We start from the raw sequence: 15,902 nt of genomic DNA, 5'->3' as shown, positions 1-15,902 counted from the left end.
TATATCAAACTATTTTTGGTAGCAAGTGTACGTACTTGTACCGTTACACGGTCTATCGGTATATGTAACCTCTTGGTATACCGGAGTTGCATGCGGACGGCCAATGCAATCCGTTAAATGCAATAAACACGGAATCTTGCAATTCACTGGTCGTCGTCTAACTCGCTCCCTCTACTTCGCGATGAGTAAACATCCCTCGGAAAATTAATTTTAGATTCAACGTAACTCGTAACTTTCTATTCCCCCCTTTTTTTTTTCTTTCATCCACGTTGGAAGATTAATTAATACCAGCCGGTAGTTGCCGAGCGTAATAGGTACGTTTGTAACATCGAGAGGGTTAATGAATTCCGTAGTATCACGTACGGGTATATCTTCGGTGAATCGTGGCCGTTCATGATGGCGTAGCAAAGTACAGTAACGAGTAATCAACAGCTCGCGATGCAAGCCAGAGCACACATTCATTTCGCTAAATGCTGGTCGGTACGCAGAGAGAAGAGGCGAGTACGTGCAGCATCCCGTAGGTAGGCGCCGTTTGGCGATGACTCTGTGGATGTGTGTCGTTAGTATTTAGTGTTTAGTTAACATCGGGGATGGAGAAGCCGCCAGTGTTTGTAATTGGTACAGTTTAGGAGCGACGAAAGCGATTGTGTACCTCACAGATTTTACCCTGCCGCCCCGAAGACGTAGTCGCAGAGATTTTGTCTCCCGTACACCAGGGTGGAAACACTCTCGTCAGAGACAGTTTCAAATCGGCGCGAGAAAACGGTATGCCAGATGGCGCGGGTACGTATCGCGGTCGTTACTACAATTAGATATTCGCCTCGGTCTGATCTCCAAATAATAACACCGGTTCCCGTGTGCCAAACGCCTCCAGCCAAAGGACTTTCGTCTCCTTACCGTTATTCTCTTTATCCAACCAGCTATTAATTGACAATTAATTATTGCGCGTTCAGGTCCTTTCTAAAAATATTACTATCACAGAGGACACGCAACCATCTTTTCATGAAACATTCACAAGTTCAGGTAAGGGTTAATAAAAAATTCAGACGATCGAGGTAGAAATAAAATTCTAATATTATTAAAATTACACTGGCAATTGGAAATAGAAGATCGAAGTATAGGAAATAAATTCTTAATATCCTTAGCCGTGCTAATCATGGCTGCATCCACTGTGGTAGTAAAAGCTTAAACCTGCTGCGATTAAAATAATATTCGTTTTTTTTTCTTATTCAATTATAAAGCAACAGTAATTGGTATTTTCATGTTTTTATTGCAAGCATCTTCCACAGTATCTCCTAAATGATCATTAAACTCTCTTTTCTATGTTCTTCCCGGAGTGTTCCGCATTCCTAAATCGAGTGTCATCCCTTTCTAACCATAATCGCAGATTCGGTGCAACCGTACACGGTTTCTTCTCGCAGCAATTGCTATGCACAGACGCGAAAGAGTTTCGTTCTACATGAGTTAGTATTCTGGTACGCGGTATAGCCACTTATTTGGAGATCAGCAACCCCCTGTAAGCGAGAGGACTTTAGGCCGGGTGTGCTCTCTCGCCGACAACAGGGCTCGTATATTTCATTTTTAAACAACAAAAAAATGCTAATGCAACGTCGTGCCCCGTTATCGACTCCGGCCCTGTATATGAAATAATAAATAATCTCGTAAGCCCCCGTCTCGCCATTATTTTTACGTCGACTTTGCTTCGAAGATACACAGTTTCCCTGGCTTATACTCGCCGCGTCGCCCGTTTTGTTATATACGTTGACTACGTGACCTCGGTGCAGTAAGAATTTTTTCCCGTTAAATAAATCATTATAATTTGCAAAACGATCGCGATTAATTACGATGCGCATCGATCACCGCGCCTCCGCTTGGACCTTGTTTAATTAACATCTCGTTACAACTCGTTCGATTCCTCTGATTTATGATAAACACGTAAAATTCGTAGCCGAACAGTGTCAGAGATTTGTGAATGCATCGAGTGGCGGTATGCGGTATAAATTACGCGGATTCTGCAACGTCCAGTCTTCGGCTATTCCAACATGGAATCCTGAGAACGTTGCGGAATAATAATCGTTGAATGCAACATAATTTACAGGCACTTTGAATATTTTAATTTCTAAAAAATTATCCTGCTTCTACGTAACAGATGTTGAAGGTACAAAGATTTTTATAGAATCGAAAGGTATATAACCGACGTGGATGTTCGCGAGAAAAAGGTCGTGGAATCAACAGCAATCAGACTGCTCCTCGACGCTCGGCTTGTAAACCAGACCGAAAATTCAATTGGATACCGGTGAATTCTTTTTGAATATCAAGTCCGAGGGTGGTCGACTTCCGTCGGTGTTGGGGTGTAACACGGGACGAATAGAAAACTTCCAAACACCTTTTCAACCCTGTATTCCGAGAGTTTTTGGTAAAAGTACCGAGAATACCGTGTTTGCTTAGTTGTCCAGCTCTCCGTATGGAATATTTCCTCGCGAGATTGAGAGGCGATCGTGCGTAAGAATCAGGCAAATCACGGCGACCCTTCTCGCCCTTCTAAGGGATGCTCGATCAAACAGAAATTCCCTTAAACGAACCAGCTCGTTCGACTATAAACTCGTCGTTGATCGATGACGCGAGAACACTCTCGAGTTTTTCGTAGAAATTTTAAAGAATAAATTTTTGTTCCGGCAAGTATGAACATTTTCGAAAGAATCCTCGTATATGGTGGTCTCACACGTGACTTCGTGCAGAAAGTCAGAAATAATAGGTTCCTCGCTCCTTGTTCTTTCGCGGGAAGCTGAGGACCGTGGGGGTTGAATCGGCTCGGGAACGGTGGAGGCGGTGGCGAAACGTTGGCCGAATAAAAATGGGGTGTTTATAAGCGAGTATCCAATGTATCACGTTATATTTACATATACCCCGCGTTTACGGTCCCCGGTTGTATATCTATGCTGGCCTCCAGCTTGTCTGCCTCGTTTTCCTCTCTCGTAGCCAAGACAGAGGGCTGATGGTAATGTAATAAAAATTAAATACGTTTCGTCTCTCACCCTGTCCAAAATAAAATAAATTAAAGCTCGTTCATCTTGCATTGCTTTAAAGTCATCTGAGAAACTTAACACGACTTGTTAAAACTTCAGTGAGTACTAGGTACTAGACTGTCCACAGAAGGGTTAATTTTCATAACGATCTTCGTTCTTCCCTAATTTCCGCTACTTTTTTACAATGTCCGGCTGGCAATGGTTTTAACCGTGCAACGTAAATCCGTCCGGGGTACCGTGTTAAATAGTACTATTTAATTCTAGTCGTGGAACGTTTAAGCGCTTGTGTCAAGGATTAAATCAAGATTAGCTGCGAGATTACCAGACTACCTACTGTAGGGGTTATTCACTAAACTCTACTCTGTCGTCTTCCTTTAGGGATTCAGCATTTAGGTCAGCCTAAATAACGAATCGTCCTCCTGTATTGTATCTAATTTACGTACGGCGTTAACGAGGGAAAAAATTTATTTGAATAATTTCAGCATCTCGTCATTAGACTGTGACGAGGAGTTCAGTAGTGTTCACAGCGGCCTTGGAGGAAGATGTTGCCCTCTCGAAAGAACTGGTCAGGTTCATAGTTTCTGAGAATCAGCTGACAGATGAGACCACTCTGTCGTTCGCTGTTTTTCCATTAAGGAATTGCATTTCGTCTCGCGCGATGCATTTTTCTTTCAAAAGTATGCTCTCTTTTGACCCACCTCGCACCCTCGTTTCTTTTTCCATTTCATATATTTGCTTGATCTTCAGAAACCATAGAACACATCAGGGTGAAAAGATGTATTAAATACAGCTCATTAAAATAAGAAATTAACCGCGGAAAAATTGAACGTGAATAATTATTTTAAAATATCTCTGACGAAGATCGATTGTAATGTTCAACACGTGTCTAATGTTGTTTACGAGATGATGTTATTTATATGCCTCGAGCCGTGTTTGATCAAGTGTCTCCGGATGACGACAACGTTTCCAGTTGAAATTGGAAAAAAGTGTTTGTCAGCAAAGAACGAGCGTTGCAAGACGGTCGCAAATAATTTTAGCCTGACTAAGAAACGTGGAGGAAACTTTGTTTCCTTGCTTTCTCCTTCGGATAGAATCGAATGACGAAGGTTTCCGTGTATTTAGCCTTCTACGCTGCATGAAAACACCCTGAATCAAAGAAAACAAGCTAATATTAATCCTGCCACTGGCGATTCTTTCTTTTTTTATCTGTCTGTGCCTTTCTATATTCATTGTATTCTGCATTCGCGTGAAAACACCGATGGAATTCAGAAATATGTTTATCCTCGGCCCAGCTGATACAAAACTTTCTATATAGCCACCAGGAATTGTTAACGCGAATTGGTATTCTGACGTAATAACCATAAATAATTGCACATAATGGACCCATTATAAAAGTGAAAGTAACACGTTCGGGAACGAGGCTGTAGGAAAAGTCCAGCGGTAAAACAACGCGTTAATTCGTATTTCAATCAAACTTTCTTCCTCGAGGAAGAAGAATATACGGACGTATGTTCTTCGGGTCAGGGTACACCAATTAGTCAGAAAACTTGTTAGATGAATTCATCATTATGCACTTCACTTGATCATTTTGTCCTTATATAATAATTGCGAATCAATTACTATGCAGTGATAAATAATGTATCGATTACATACTTACAATTAGATGCCCTCGGGGGATCTCTCACATGCAGCCGCACGTGGTAAGACAGTGGGGCCATTTGTTCGTGATTTTAATTCATATTTTACGTCATTATTTTTTTTAATCGATTTCTATATAGTACAGTAGCGCATATCATGCTAATCAATCTGTGAATAATCAATTTTCAAAAGGTTAATTCATTTGTAAGAAACAAAATGCGTTTTCAAAGGTAGATGAAAGGTGTTCACTGGTTTCTCTTCTTTTATTCCTGTATATAACGCGGTAAATGTAAAAAAGAAAATAAAGAAAAGGGAGGAAAGGAGAGAAATACCGACGTGCACCAAGGCAGGGTCTGTTTATTAAAGAGCATTAATCTGCGAATCTGTACCGGGTGTCCGGTGAAACTCGACTCTCGCTGAAACGATATTACTTAGCGCGTTTTCGTGATACCATTTTAATTGTGTTTTGTAATTAGCCCGGCCCGTAGACGAGCACCCCGTTGTTCTCGACTCTTCCGCAAGCGTTTTTCGCCTCTTGATTCTCCTCTTCACGTCACCCTCTGCCTCTCTTCCTGTTTCCCTGGATCCCTTCCGCCTCGTTTTCTCACGGGCCTCTCTCTGTCCCTCGTTGTCCATGTTTCTTTTTTCTCTCTGTTCTTGAGAACGATTCACGTAGCCCGGTGTGATACAACCTTTTGTAGGATTTTACCGCTTCATTCCGGCGAAACTCTCGTCGGAGCTCTCTTTTTATCGTTAAACTGTTAAATTAACTTAAGCTCAAGTTCGCTTAAGTAAGTTACAAATGTATCACTATGAAAGCATGCAAGAATCAACTTCGTTTCGGTAAAGTGCTTCCCGCCATTAAACTGTTAAATTAACTTAGATTTCAGTTTAACTTAATGGGCGATGTAAAATCGTAAAATTAAGTGGATTCTAAGTAAATTTAGAAGTTCTTTCATACCGATTTATTTTACTCATTCGAAAAATGGGTTCTTATTATAAGATCCTCCCCGGTCTTTTTATTCTGCAAAAACTCGTAGCATCGAATGATTTAAATGTCGTTAATTAATAAAACATTGTATTTGAATGGTTCGAACGGCCATCATCTTATTGCTGACGATTAACATCGGAATCTGCGTACAGCTGGAGGCATCTAGCAACACGAGAAGCAAAACATACCGGAAAAAGCGCGGACAGCAGAGAGGATGGTTGACTTCGCGTGTATTTTCTTTCTTCCTTTTTACTCTTTCTTGTTCCCCCGCCTGCTGGTTAAACCGTTTTCTCTTCGAGGCTCTCACACAGTCTTCTGGTTCGGTCGTGTACAAGGACAAGAGAAACCCACACAAGCAATAGCATACACGCTCCTCTCGCACGGCAAAACTTAACAAAACAATTTGCTCCAAAGCAAACAACGGCATCCGGTTTACTTGTGAATAAACAACATATTTATTTTTAGAGGCCCCACGGCCGTAACTCGTTTGCTCGGCCGCTTGCACGAGCCCCGCGTCTATTTGCTGGCATTACACGACTTAACGGCCGGGAATAAAAATTGACGGGGCCACAAATATCCAGCCGTCCCTGTGCGCGGTGAAAATTGCTTGATTCTCCTTTTTCTCTATTCATCGTTCAAACTTTGTACCATCTCGAACGAGCCTCGATAGACTTCCGATGATAGCGAAATTTGTTTTTCAATTCCAAACCGATGTACGAAGAAATAACGTATGTAGATACTTTCTAAAGCATGAAGCGAACACTAATTGCGACAGTGACTGCATCACTCGGATGGATCGTTCGCCAGCAAGAATCAGAGTAAATATTAACGCCTGTTTTTCCAAGGTCTACCCGTGTAACGGTCTAACCATCGAAGGTGTATTTCCAAAAGACACGGACCGGCTTAAACCGTCGTCTGGTTGTTTAGCAACTCGTTACTTTGTTGTACCCTTCGTTTACATAACGAATTCTCGCGATTTTTAAATACCATCTTTTATTAATGCTTTCGGCAGTTACCGCTCAATGTTTACGCTGTTCATTAAAAGAGAAACTAGGATGACGATGTTTCTTTGTTTAAACGAAGAATGGTTGCGCAGTTTATCGAGAAACCTTGGCGAAGATCTTGTGAGAATTGAAAATTTCAATTTTTGATTTTAGTAAAAATTGCGAAAAGTGGTTGATCGTTGGATCGAGTGAACGAGGGTTGCAATTAGCAACGGATGTTGTTGGTATTCGTGTTTCTGGATTAGAGTTCTAACCGCGACCTAATTCCAAAGATAAGATAAGTCGTTAAGTGCGCGGTGTGGCAGCCCCCTCGCGATACTACCCGGTGTTTTATTGCTACGCCCCACCCTCGTTGGCTCTTCTTCGGGGCTCGGTGAGATTTATTGTAAAATTCGATAGATATTGCCAATTACAACCCCCGCGGCGCTCCTCGCCCCGCCACGTGTTCTATCGACGGAGACAGGAGCCACCTTTTCTGGCTGCCTGGAGAATTTTAAATGCGTTTTATGTACAGAGACGAAGCGGTGCGTTGCATAAATCCATCCCCCTGAAAATATGATTACAATCACCGGAGTCTCGCGCCACGTCTCACCCTTCTCTCCCGCCCTCATCCCCTTCAGACACGAGCGACCGATAAAACGATTCATTTCGTTGGAGAGTGTCTTACGAGGAAGCCTCGAGTAATCTTCGTCGATCATCGTTTTTATTGCCGCCTTGTATACTAATTTTATACCCTTTTTACGTTTTCACCGCTCCGCCAAGGGTTTTCTTAGCAGCTCGTCACCACTTCGCTCTGTTTTTCTTTCCAATGGAAGGAATGAGTTATTTTTTAATACCCTTGGCGCCAGATGAATTTATATCACCTTTTTAAATTCTCTCAAATGTAGTCGACTTTTGCCGTGTAACGCGAAAGGGTTACCAACCGAGGCTAGATCTACTCACGCCTCTAATAACTTAGGCAATTGAGCCGGCCGTTAGCAGTTTGTCAGTAATACTCATGGCAAACACCGCCGATAGAATCGCGAATCGATCGGGATATTGCACGTTTATGGCAAACGTGTACTCACGCCACCGATGCATCGTGGAAATCGGAAAAGTTATGCGAGTTCCGCGTGCTGCTCGTTCATTAATCCACGCCGCCCACGCGGCAATTACACCGACGTGTATCGAAAATAAGATTCACTGTTTCGCCAAATTATGATCAATCACTCTTCGTGGATTCTAAATTTGTTTATCGATCCCGGACCTGAATAACATCGAGCACGATTCGTTTAAAGGAGTGACGTTGCGAAATTTCGACAATTATAGACAGAAAAAAAGTTTTATCCTAAGTTTATCTATCAGCATTCAGGTAATTAAGTACCTCCAGAAATTCTTTTTTAATATCGAAGGGAAACGCATCGGATGCGCGCGATATTCGACACATGCACCCGTTCCTCCGACACGATATTGTGTGTTGCATGAACGCACAACGTCGCCATGTTGCGTGTTTTGTTTGCGCGTCTCTTTTGTCGCGTGTATGTCCAGCTGCGCGTCGAGAACGCGGCTGCCTCATGCAAATGAGGCGCACAATGTACCTCAATAGCCTCCGTGTATTTATATATGCTATCCGGTTCATTATTTTCCACCGAGTACTGTTTATTTCTGCCTTGTATTTCTCAGCGAACGAAACACGCTCTTTCGTGTTCCGAATAAAACAGCATCGCCGATGGTTTATACGGCGAAGTTTATCTTAATTCGTCCGTTCCGTGAAGAGAAGCAGCTGTGTCCTGCGGTTAGCGCCGTTACAATCGTGTAACGATAGCAGCCGAAGGAATGTTAATTAATTTCATCGATTTCCGGCATGATTACATAAAAATTCACGAGCTAATTGATCTTGATCCCCTGGTGCGATATTTATACCTGATCTCTGTGAAAATCGAATTTGATCGATGTACGATCCACCCACGCAGAAATTTATTTTAAATAGAGTCGGTGTAAAGAGTTGCGCGATTGTGGTATGAGAATAGAAATTCGGCTAATTATACCGTGACGAAGTAATTCCAACTAAAATTAGCACAGCTGCATTATCGCGACCAACTTTTGCAGCTGAATATACATATTTGGCGAGTTTGTAACATCGGCGGCAGTTTGCGAAATTCTTGTAATTGAGAAATATTTTAAATCGAAGTTTCAAGAGTTCGGGGTAGAGATAAGAAATTTTACGAAAATTAACGGTACACTAAAGAGGATGAAAGTGAGAACGATCGGAAATGATAGTAGGGGAAGTAAAGGACAGATTCTCGAGTGTTGTGGACGGATGTTAATATAATAATGGGAGAAATATCCACGAAGTAAAGAATGATATAATAGCCGGCCCGTAAGGGATGCGTCTGCGAGCGAGAGGGCGAGCCACGAAGACGAAGTGTTCTCATTATACCGACTGATTTATGCGCGTGCCACCTCGCCGTCGGAGGATTCTAGGTTAGGAATAAAGTTAAAAGAAAAATAAGGCTTACGGGGTGCAAAGTCGAGAAAGAGCGGAGGGGTGTAGGTCGCGAGAGCCGCGCGGTGGTCCGCGGAATATATTACAAAAATAAGCCCGCCATCCTGGCGTGAAGGAGCATCGGAAAAAAAAACTTTTAAACTGCGGACTCGCAAAAGATCGATGTCTCCTTTCTTTGCAAACGTTGCTTCTCTACTTGCTCGCGGGAGGAATAAATATTTTCTCGCGAAACTCGTTCGAGGGTGAAGCTCTCGACATCCTTAACGAGTCTTTTGCTTTGCAAGAAAATTGCATGATTTCATTGCATCTCTGCGAGTCACTTGCATTTGCATGGCATTGTTTCTATTTAAATCTGGGAATTCAATTTTAATTCCTTCTCTTTGAGCTGATGTTTATTCATAAAACAAAAGTGAACGTGTTTGATCATTTTAATGATACATTGTACTAATTGAAGGTTCTTTCTGTTCCAGGGACACATCGGTGAGAATCCGTTCGACAACGGTTCGTGGGGAAAGGAGCAGTTTCAGCCATCCACGGTTCCTTGGCAGCTGAATCCGCGCGGCCACGCTCGTCCCAGTGTGAGTACTCGAATCAATTTCTAGATATTAGGCCATTGCGAATCAAATACTTGGAGCTTAAAATCTGATAAAAATCATCTCATAGAAACACGAGTATTATACATCCTCTTTGAAATACCTTGTATTTTTACATTTGAAGATCATTTGATAAGCAACAACCTAATATTTCACTGTTAGTCCGTTCTGTATCCGAACTGCAAGAAAAAGCAAATGAAGAGGAGTAAAAGAAAGAGAGATAAAAGAGGGTGGGAAAGGGACGTGGAGCGTAATTGTAAAAGGAGAACGCGCGAAGCAAAAGCCACTTTGGCTACAGTGGCGAGGAGAGGAGGATACATATAACGCGCAGTCAGAATCCTGTCCGACACAAGGGCTCGGTGTCTGAAATTTGTAATTCCGGCCGGATAAGAATACTGTCCCTCGGCGGAGGGTGAGTAACGACCGCGGAAAAAGAAATCCGGCCACTCATTGTGTCCGCAGGTAGGAAAAATGCTAGAGGGGCATCGTTCGCTGCTTTCTCGGAGCATTTTCTCTTTTCTCGCCGGTAGACACGGCCACTACGTCGTCGTCGTCGTCGTCGTCGCCAACCACCGGCCAACCCCATTCCTTCTTTCGTCCTCGGCTCCGTTGAAAACCACCCTCTTACTCGCGCGGCTCGTTCCGGCCCGCACCAACTCGTCCTGTCACCCGGTATTTATAATACGCTTTGTTTTCCCTCGGCTATTTGTCTTGGCCTCTCGGTTCCTTCGCTAACGTTATTATCTCGCGTTTTATTTTTATTTAATTCCAGCCGGTTCTAACCCCGCGTTTCTACGCTCACTCGAACGACCACCACTCCGACGACGCCCGGCGCCGTCGTTACTTATCCGTCGACGACCCTTAACGAGCGAAACGTGTCCTACGCTTTAGGGAAAACTTTGAACTCACCGTTCGCTAACTTTACTTTTTTTTTTCCTCCTTCCCTCTATCATTCCTCTTTCTTTATTTCCCTTCGAATTCCTTGCAATTAACGAGAACAAACGCGACGTCTATTGGCTTTGCCGATTTCTTTTTCTTTTTCCTTTAAGTCACCTTTCTCAAAGCAATTTGATATATCGTTATTTAAAAGAATGCTCGCGATACAGCGAGGAGGCCGTGACGTAAAGCGTTGTATTGTAAGGCAAATAATGCGCGTGCCGGTAAGGTTAAATAAACTCGGAGTGACGTGCAATCTAAATTGTACGCGATACGAAAGAACGAGGAACGTTGCGGAGCGTTACACGCAATTTCAAAGATGCTTAACTTAACACGACATCGTTGTATTTTACCAGCGATTTACCTCAACCATCCGAACGCAATATCCGAGCATCGCGCATTGAATTTTATCGAATCGGTATCGGTATCGTGGTACGCCTTATTGCGATACAATGTCTTCATTCACCGCTGCTCATACGCACTGTGAAACTCGGTGTAAAAAAAAGCCGCGTAAAGAAAAAAAAAAAAAAATAAATAATGTTTATCTTGGCTTTTACGTGCGATAGGGAAGCAAAGTCGATGTCGCCCACGCACGTAGAACCGTCTCTAGGAAAAAACCATTCGTGCCACTTTGCACGTACGTGTGTGTCAAGCTTGTTTATTGAAATCGTTTGCCGTGTCAGTACGGAAACCAATACACGGGAACGAAATACGTACGTGTCGTTGCACGCGACTCGCTTGAGATCGCTCGTGCAACACGATCAACGGTTACGCGAAATTTATTTTCTATTCTCAGTTTCGAACGATGGACTGTAAACTATATGAAATGTTATTGAAGGCTCATGCGAATCGAGCGACCGTGAGTTTCAGTCCATAGTATAAACCGTGTTCTTAGCACTGGCTGTAAGATGCATACTTGATACGGTGAAAGGTTAACACTTTGACTGCCGCGGTAGAAATGGACAATGATATCGATCGTTTTGAAAATTAATTTCCCAAGAAAAAGGTGAAACGTCTCTGTTACCACAGAGCACGATAATTCGTCTAATAGAAGGAGGTATTCGTGCCGGGGAAATTATGCATGCGAGAAGGAACACGTATTCGCGGCTTTCTGGGAAAGCTGACAAACGCACACGTGGGGCGACGCTGATTCCACAATACGAACGTTTATGTTGCATCGACGTGTACGAAAAAGGCACCGCGAAGTATATTTATTCGTACACCCGCTTATGAGATCATCGAGATCAGGCTTGGAAACACTGACGTCAATAGTTTCGACCATTTCTATTCCGAATGATCCGTTGCTCCAAAAATGTAATTTATGGTCAAGAATCCTAATTATAAAATTTTCATAAGAGCAATGGTAAAAAAGAAGAAAAAAGAAATAAATGTTTTGCACGATATTGGGGAAATTTAAAGGGGTCGAAACGGCACGGGTTCTCTCCGAATATAATCCGCGCGCTACGTAGCTGGTGGCCAATATGAATCGCTGGAAAAATCAGAACCGGATGGGGGCGGAGGATCTTAGCAACCCCTGTGGGTTTTAAGATATGCACGGCACAACGCACGCTTTCCTAGCGAGACTATTTTAATACGAACGAGGGGTGAGTACGGTACGCTGAGAGAGACTCGTAGAAGATCTACTTCTTGATTACAGAACTTTTTACCTAATTACATAACATTGTTACCATTTACAAAGTCGCTGCCAGATGTACGTTGCCTGACTACTAATTAGGATTCTCGATTAGCGGTCGCCCGAGATCGCGCTCTGTATTCGATAAATCTAGAAAGATTCTTCAAAACCCATTGCCTGGTTCATGAATTTTTCATTTTCTTTGAATTTCTCTGGAACATGCTTTCACCTAGGTAATCATACAAAATTTGTTAAATTTGCAGAAGAATTTAGAATTATTCGAATTTCACAATAGTCGAGTTTATTCGGCAAGATTCGGCATTCTTATCGGAAAGAGGTGAGCTCGTGAAAAGACAGTCATGCGCAAGGGACGCGTTCTCGACGATGCAGACATTAAGACGTCTGGTCCTCGACCTCCGTTTTCCATCCCTTGCCTCTCCTTTTCATCCCTCTTCGCCCCGGTTAGGTGAACACGGCGACCCCTTAGACGAGGCTGGTTTACCCCGTCTTCATTGTCCTCTAATTCTCATCTGATCCTCACATTACGTAATTTTCTCTTTATTATTTTATAATTCCTTGCGACTCGCCGAGCCACGCTTGTCCTCCGCGTTCCTCCCGACTTCTGCCTTTGCACGAACTCATCCCACGCCACGCATACTAATGCATTCCCGCATTTATTAATTATTCCCCGCTAGTTACCGTGGCTGTTCGCTACCCCCTCCCCGACGTCGTTGTTCCTTCGCAATGATAGATTAAACCTCCTAGATTCGCCGACGGACAATGTACCTCACGTACCCGAAATTCCAGGCTATCCTCTCTTATCTGCACGGATTTTTCGCTCGTTTGTGTCAGACGGTTTATTAGTCCTCTTTCTCTCTCACTCGGTTTGGTTAAAGCAACGCAGATTCATATCTGTACTGTTAACCTTTTGCGGTCTCAGTGTGCCATGGGTTCATTGCTGAAGTAGTTTCATTTAGAATTTGATAAGAATATCGATGAAAACTTTATACAGTCATATTCATCAATCCTTAAGCTTCGAATTGATATGTCATAAGTGTCCTTTTACGATACTTTTATTAGACGATTTATTAAAATCTCCAAGTAGAAAATCAAAATATTCCAGGTAAAACCTGTACTCGCAATTCTCTGACCATATCAGATCAATTTTGTAGAAATTAAAAATTGTTCGACGAATCGATGCCCACCTTCCCTCTCCCACTCGCTGCTCCTACCAGTATTCGATAGCTGGCAAACGGATTTTTTTTACATGGAACCTGTGCCCAATACCTCCGGGAATTTAATTTCCTTTTAACGTCGGGGCGATTCCTTTTCATGGCAATCGCAAATGTTTAATTGGCTCGGTAGAGAGGCAGCCTAGTGGCTACATTAATTGCACCGGATCGTCGGGGATGGTTCGGGGTTTAGGTAGAGAGCAGGTGGGTGTCCAACGGTGGATCAGGTGAACAGAGGGGTGGTGGGTGAAAAAGGCAGCTTGCATTGAATGCTAAACAAAAGCTAATTTATATCCGGAGGTTGGGACTTTGCCGGAGATCGGGAGATGAATGGCTATACTTCTTGCATACCAAGCGAGCTGCCTGCTCCTGAAGGACTACAGAGTTAAAGATCCCGGGGATGTTCCCTTTGGGGTAGTCGGTTGTATCCTCGAATCTCTCATTCACGCCAAAATGGACTACATTTTGAGGGTTCGCGATCAAATTACCTGGTTATCACCTACTTTATTTTTATAGAAATCGTATTAGTTGTATCAGCAAAATAGAAAATTAAAAATAATTTAAGTGAACCTCTGGGGTGGAATTAAAAATGTAAAATGAAAAGGCGGTGGTAAATGAGTAGCGGGGATATTCCCTTTAGGATCGCCGCCCTTAAAATTCGCCCGAGAACGGCCGTTCAATAATCATACATCCCCTTGAAGAACTCGGAGTCTCCGTGCGTTACCCTTTCGATAATGAACGAACTTGCTGCTCGAAAATCAGCAGACATCGTCGAACAAAGTTGAACCTTGTGCGATCTGTGAATTGCATTTCCACCCTGAAAAAATTCAATTTCTATTTGCATGCCTGTCGGCTATTGATCATGAACTATCTCGAAAGTATCTTCAGAATCTACAGCCGTCCGATGATACGATAGTTTCTCCGGATAGATAAAAAAAAAAAAAAAAAGAATCTTCTGTAACGACGTCCCCGATGTAATCAGAAGAAAGTTGACCACGAAATGAGATTTGTTGAGGCTACTAGTTTTTTCCTCGGCCCGATCGAAATTCTATTCCCTTGACTTTACGTTCTGCGTATCATGAAATTTTAATCTTGTTGAAAAAGTTTCGTTCTTCGATGATCCTCAGGGGGGGTGAATGAGGCGAGGGTTGGAAAAGAAGCCTGTTGATTCCGACGCCGGTGTATCCCGTCGGATGGGAAACATCGTCTAGCCGGCGTTGAACTTTCTCGATACACAAGGCAACATAGCAACACAACACAGTAAAGCACAACAAGTGGGGGGGATGCTGGGGGTGGAAAGCTCGATAGATATACAGCCAGCCGTAGCGGAGAGGCGCGCGTCGCCGGCACACCACGTGCTTTTCCACCCCTCCTCATTGCCTCACCTCTCCTCCCTTTCGCCGTCTGTCTTCCTCCCTTTCGCTCGCTCTAAACAACCCCTCTACCCACTGATCGGCCGACCGTGTACACCCCTGTCATCCTCCACGCGTGGGAAACGCAGCCTCTCGCGCGAAACACCACGTGCTTTTCCTGCTTGACATTCCTCTTCCCTGTTCCTGACAATTTTTAATTAAACATTTCAAAACACTGCAATTTCTCTTTTCAACTTTTCAAATCCTCTTAGACCCTTTCTTAATTTCTGGACAATTAAAAATTTTTCTATAAAAGAAGATATATAGGGCAGAAATTTAATTATTTATCTAACACTATGGATGTAGCAGAAAGGTAAAACGATCTAGGAACGGGGTAGTTCCACCTCCGAATCTATTTTAACGAGCAAACTAATCTAACGAAGACAAGTTTAGTCGAGTTAGGTGTGCTAACGTTACCAAGACGCGCAACCTTGTAAATAGATGTCTGGATCGTGCTCGCGTTTTCGCTACATCGGTGTACTCTGCAAGAAAGAGGTACAGGGTTGAGTATTCTCGTACGGGGTAATAAGGCGACGTGGCGGATTCCCGTTCCTACGTTCTCTATATCCACTTCCTTACATGCACGCGTATGCACGCCGGTAATTAGTGTCTTAATGAAGGGCGCCACGAGGGGGTTGGAACTCCGTAAATAATTGCCAACATGCGCGATCTCACGCTCGAGCGCGTTGTTTGAGATTTCGATCGTCAAGTTTTTAAGCACCCTCGCGTGAGATTGCAATACCACCGTGTTATTGTTAATTTGATAACCATGCTGCTGTTTAACTTCGCCCTTGGACTTTTCCTCGTAGAAAGTACAGCTTTTCTTTCATTGATCGCCACGTTAATTGGAGCAGATCATCTGTCAATTTCCCGTGTGAATTAGCTAAAGAATTCGCAAATTCAATCTCTTCGAGACAGTTTAATTCAATGAAAGAAATTTTCACTCTATTCG

The 15,902-nt window shown here is 43.1% G+C and overlaps 1 protein-coding gene across 17 annotated transcripts in view; it reads left to right on the top strand.

The window, feature by feature from the left end:
• LOC114872712 (forkhead box protein P1-like) overlaps window positions 1-15,902 on the top strand; it is a 177,892-nt gene that overhangs the window by 69,781 nt on the left and 92,209 nt on the right. For all 17 annotated transcript variants that reach the window (XM_029180219.2, XM_029180217.2, XM_029180226.2 and 14 more), the window contains one exon: window positions 9,615-9,722. In XM_029180219.2, the coding sequence (XP_029036052.1) occupies window positions 9,615-9,722 (108 nt within the window). The remainder of the gene's footprint in view (window positions 1-9,614; window positions 9,723-15,902) is intronic.

This window comes from Osmia bicornis, chromosome 14, assembly GCF_907164935.1.
Source record: "Osmia bicornis bicornis chromosome 14, iOsmBic2.1, whole genome shotgun sequence".
NCBI classification, from domain to species: Eukaryota; Metazoa; Arthropoda; class Insecta; order Hymenoptera; family Megachilidae; genus Osmia; species Osmia bicornis.
This window is presented reverse-complemented; position numbering and strand designations above follow the sequence as displayed.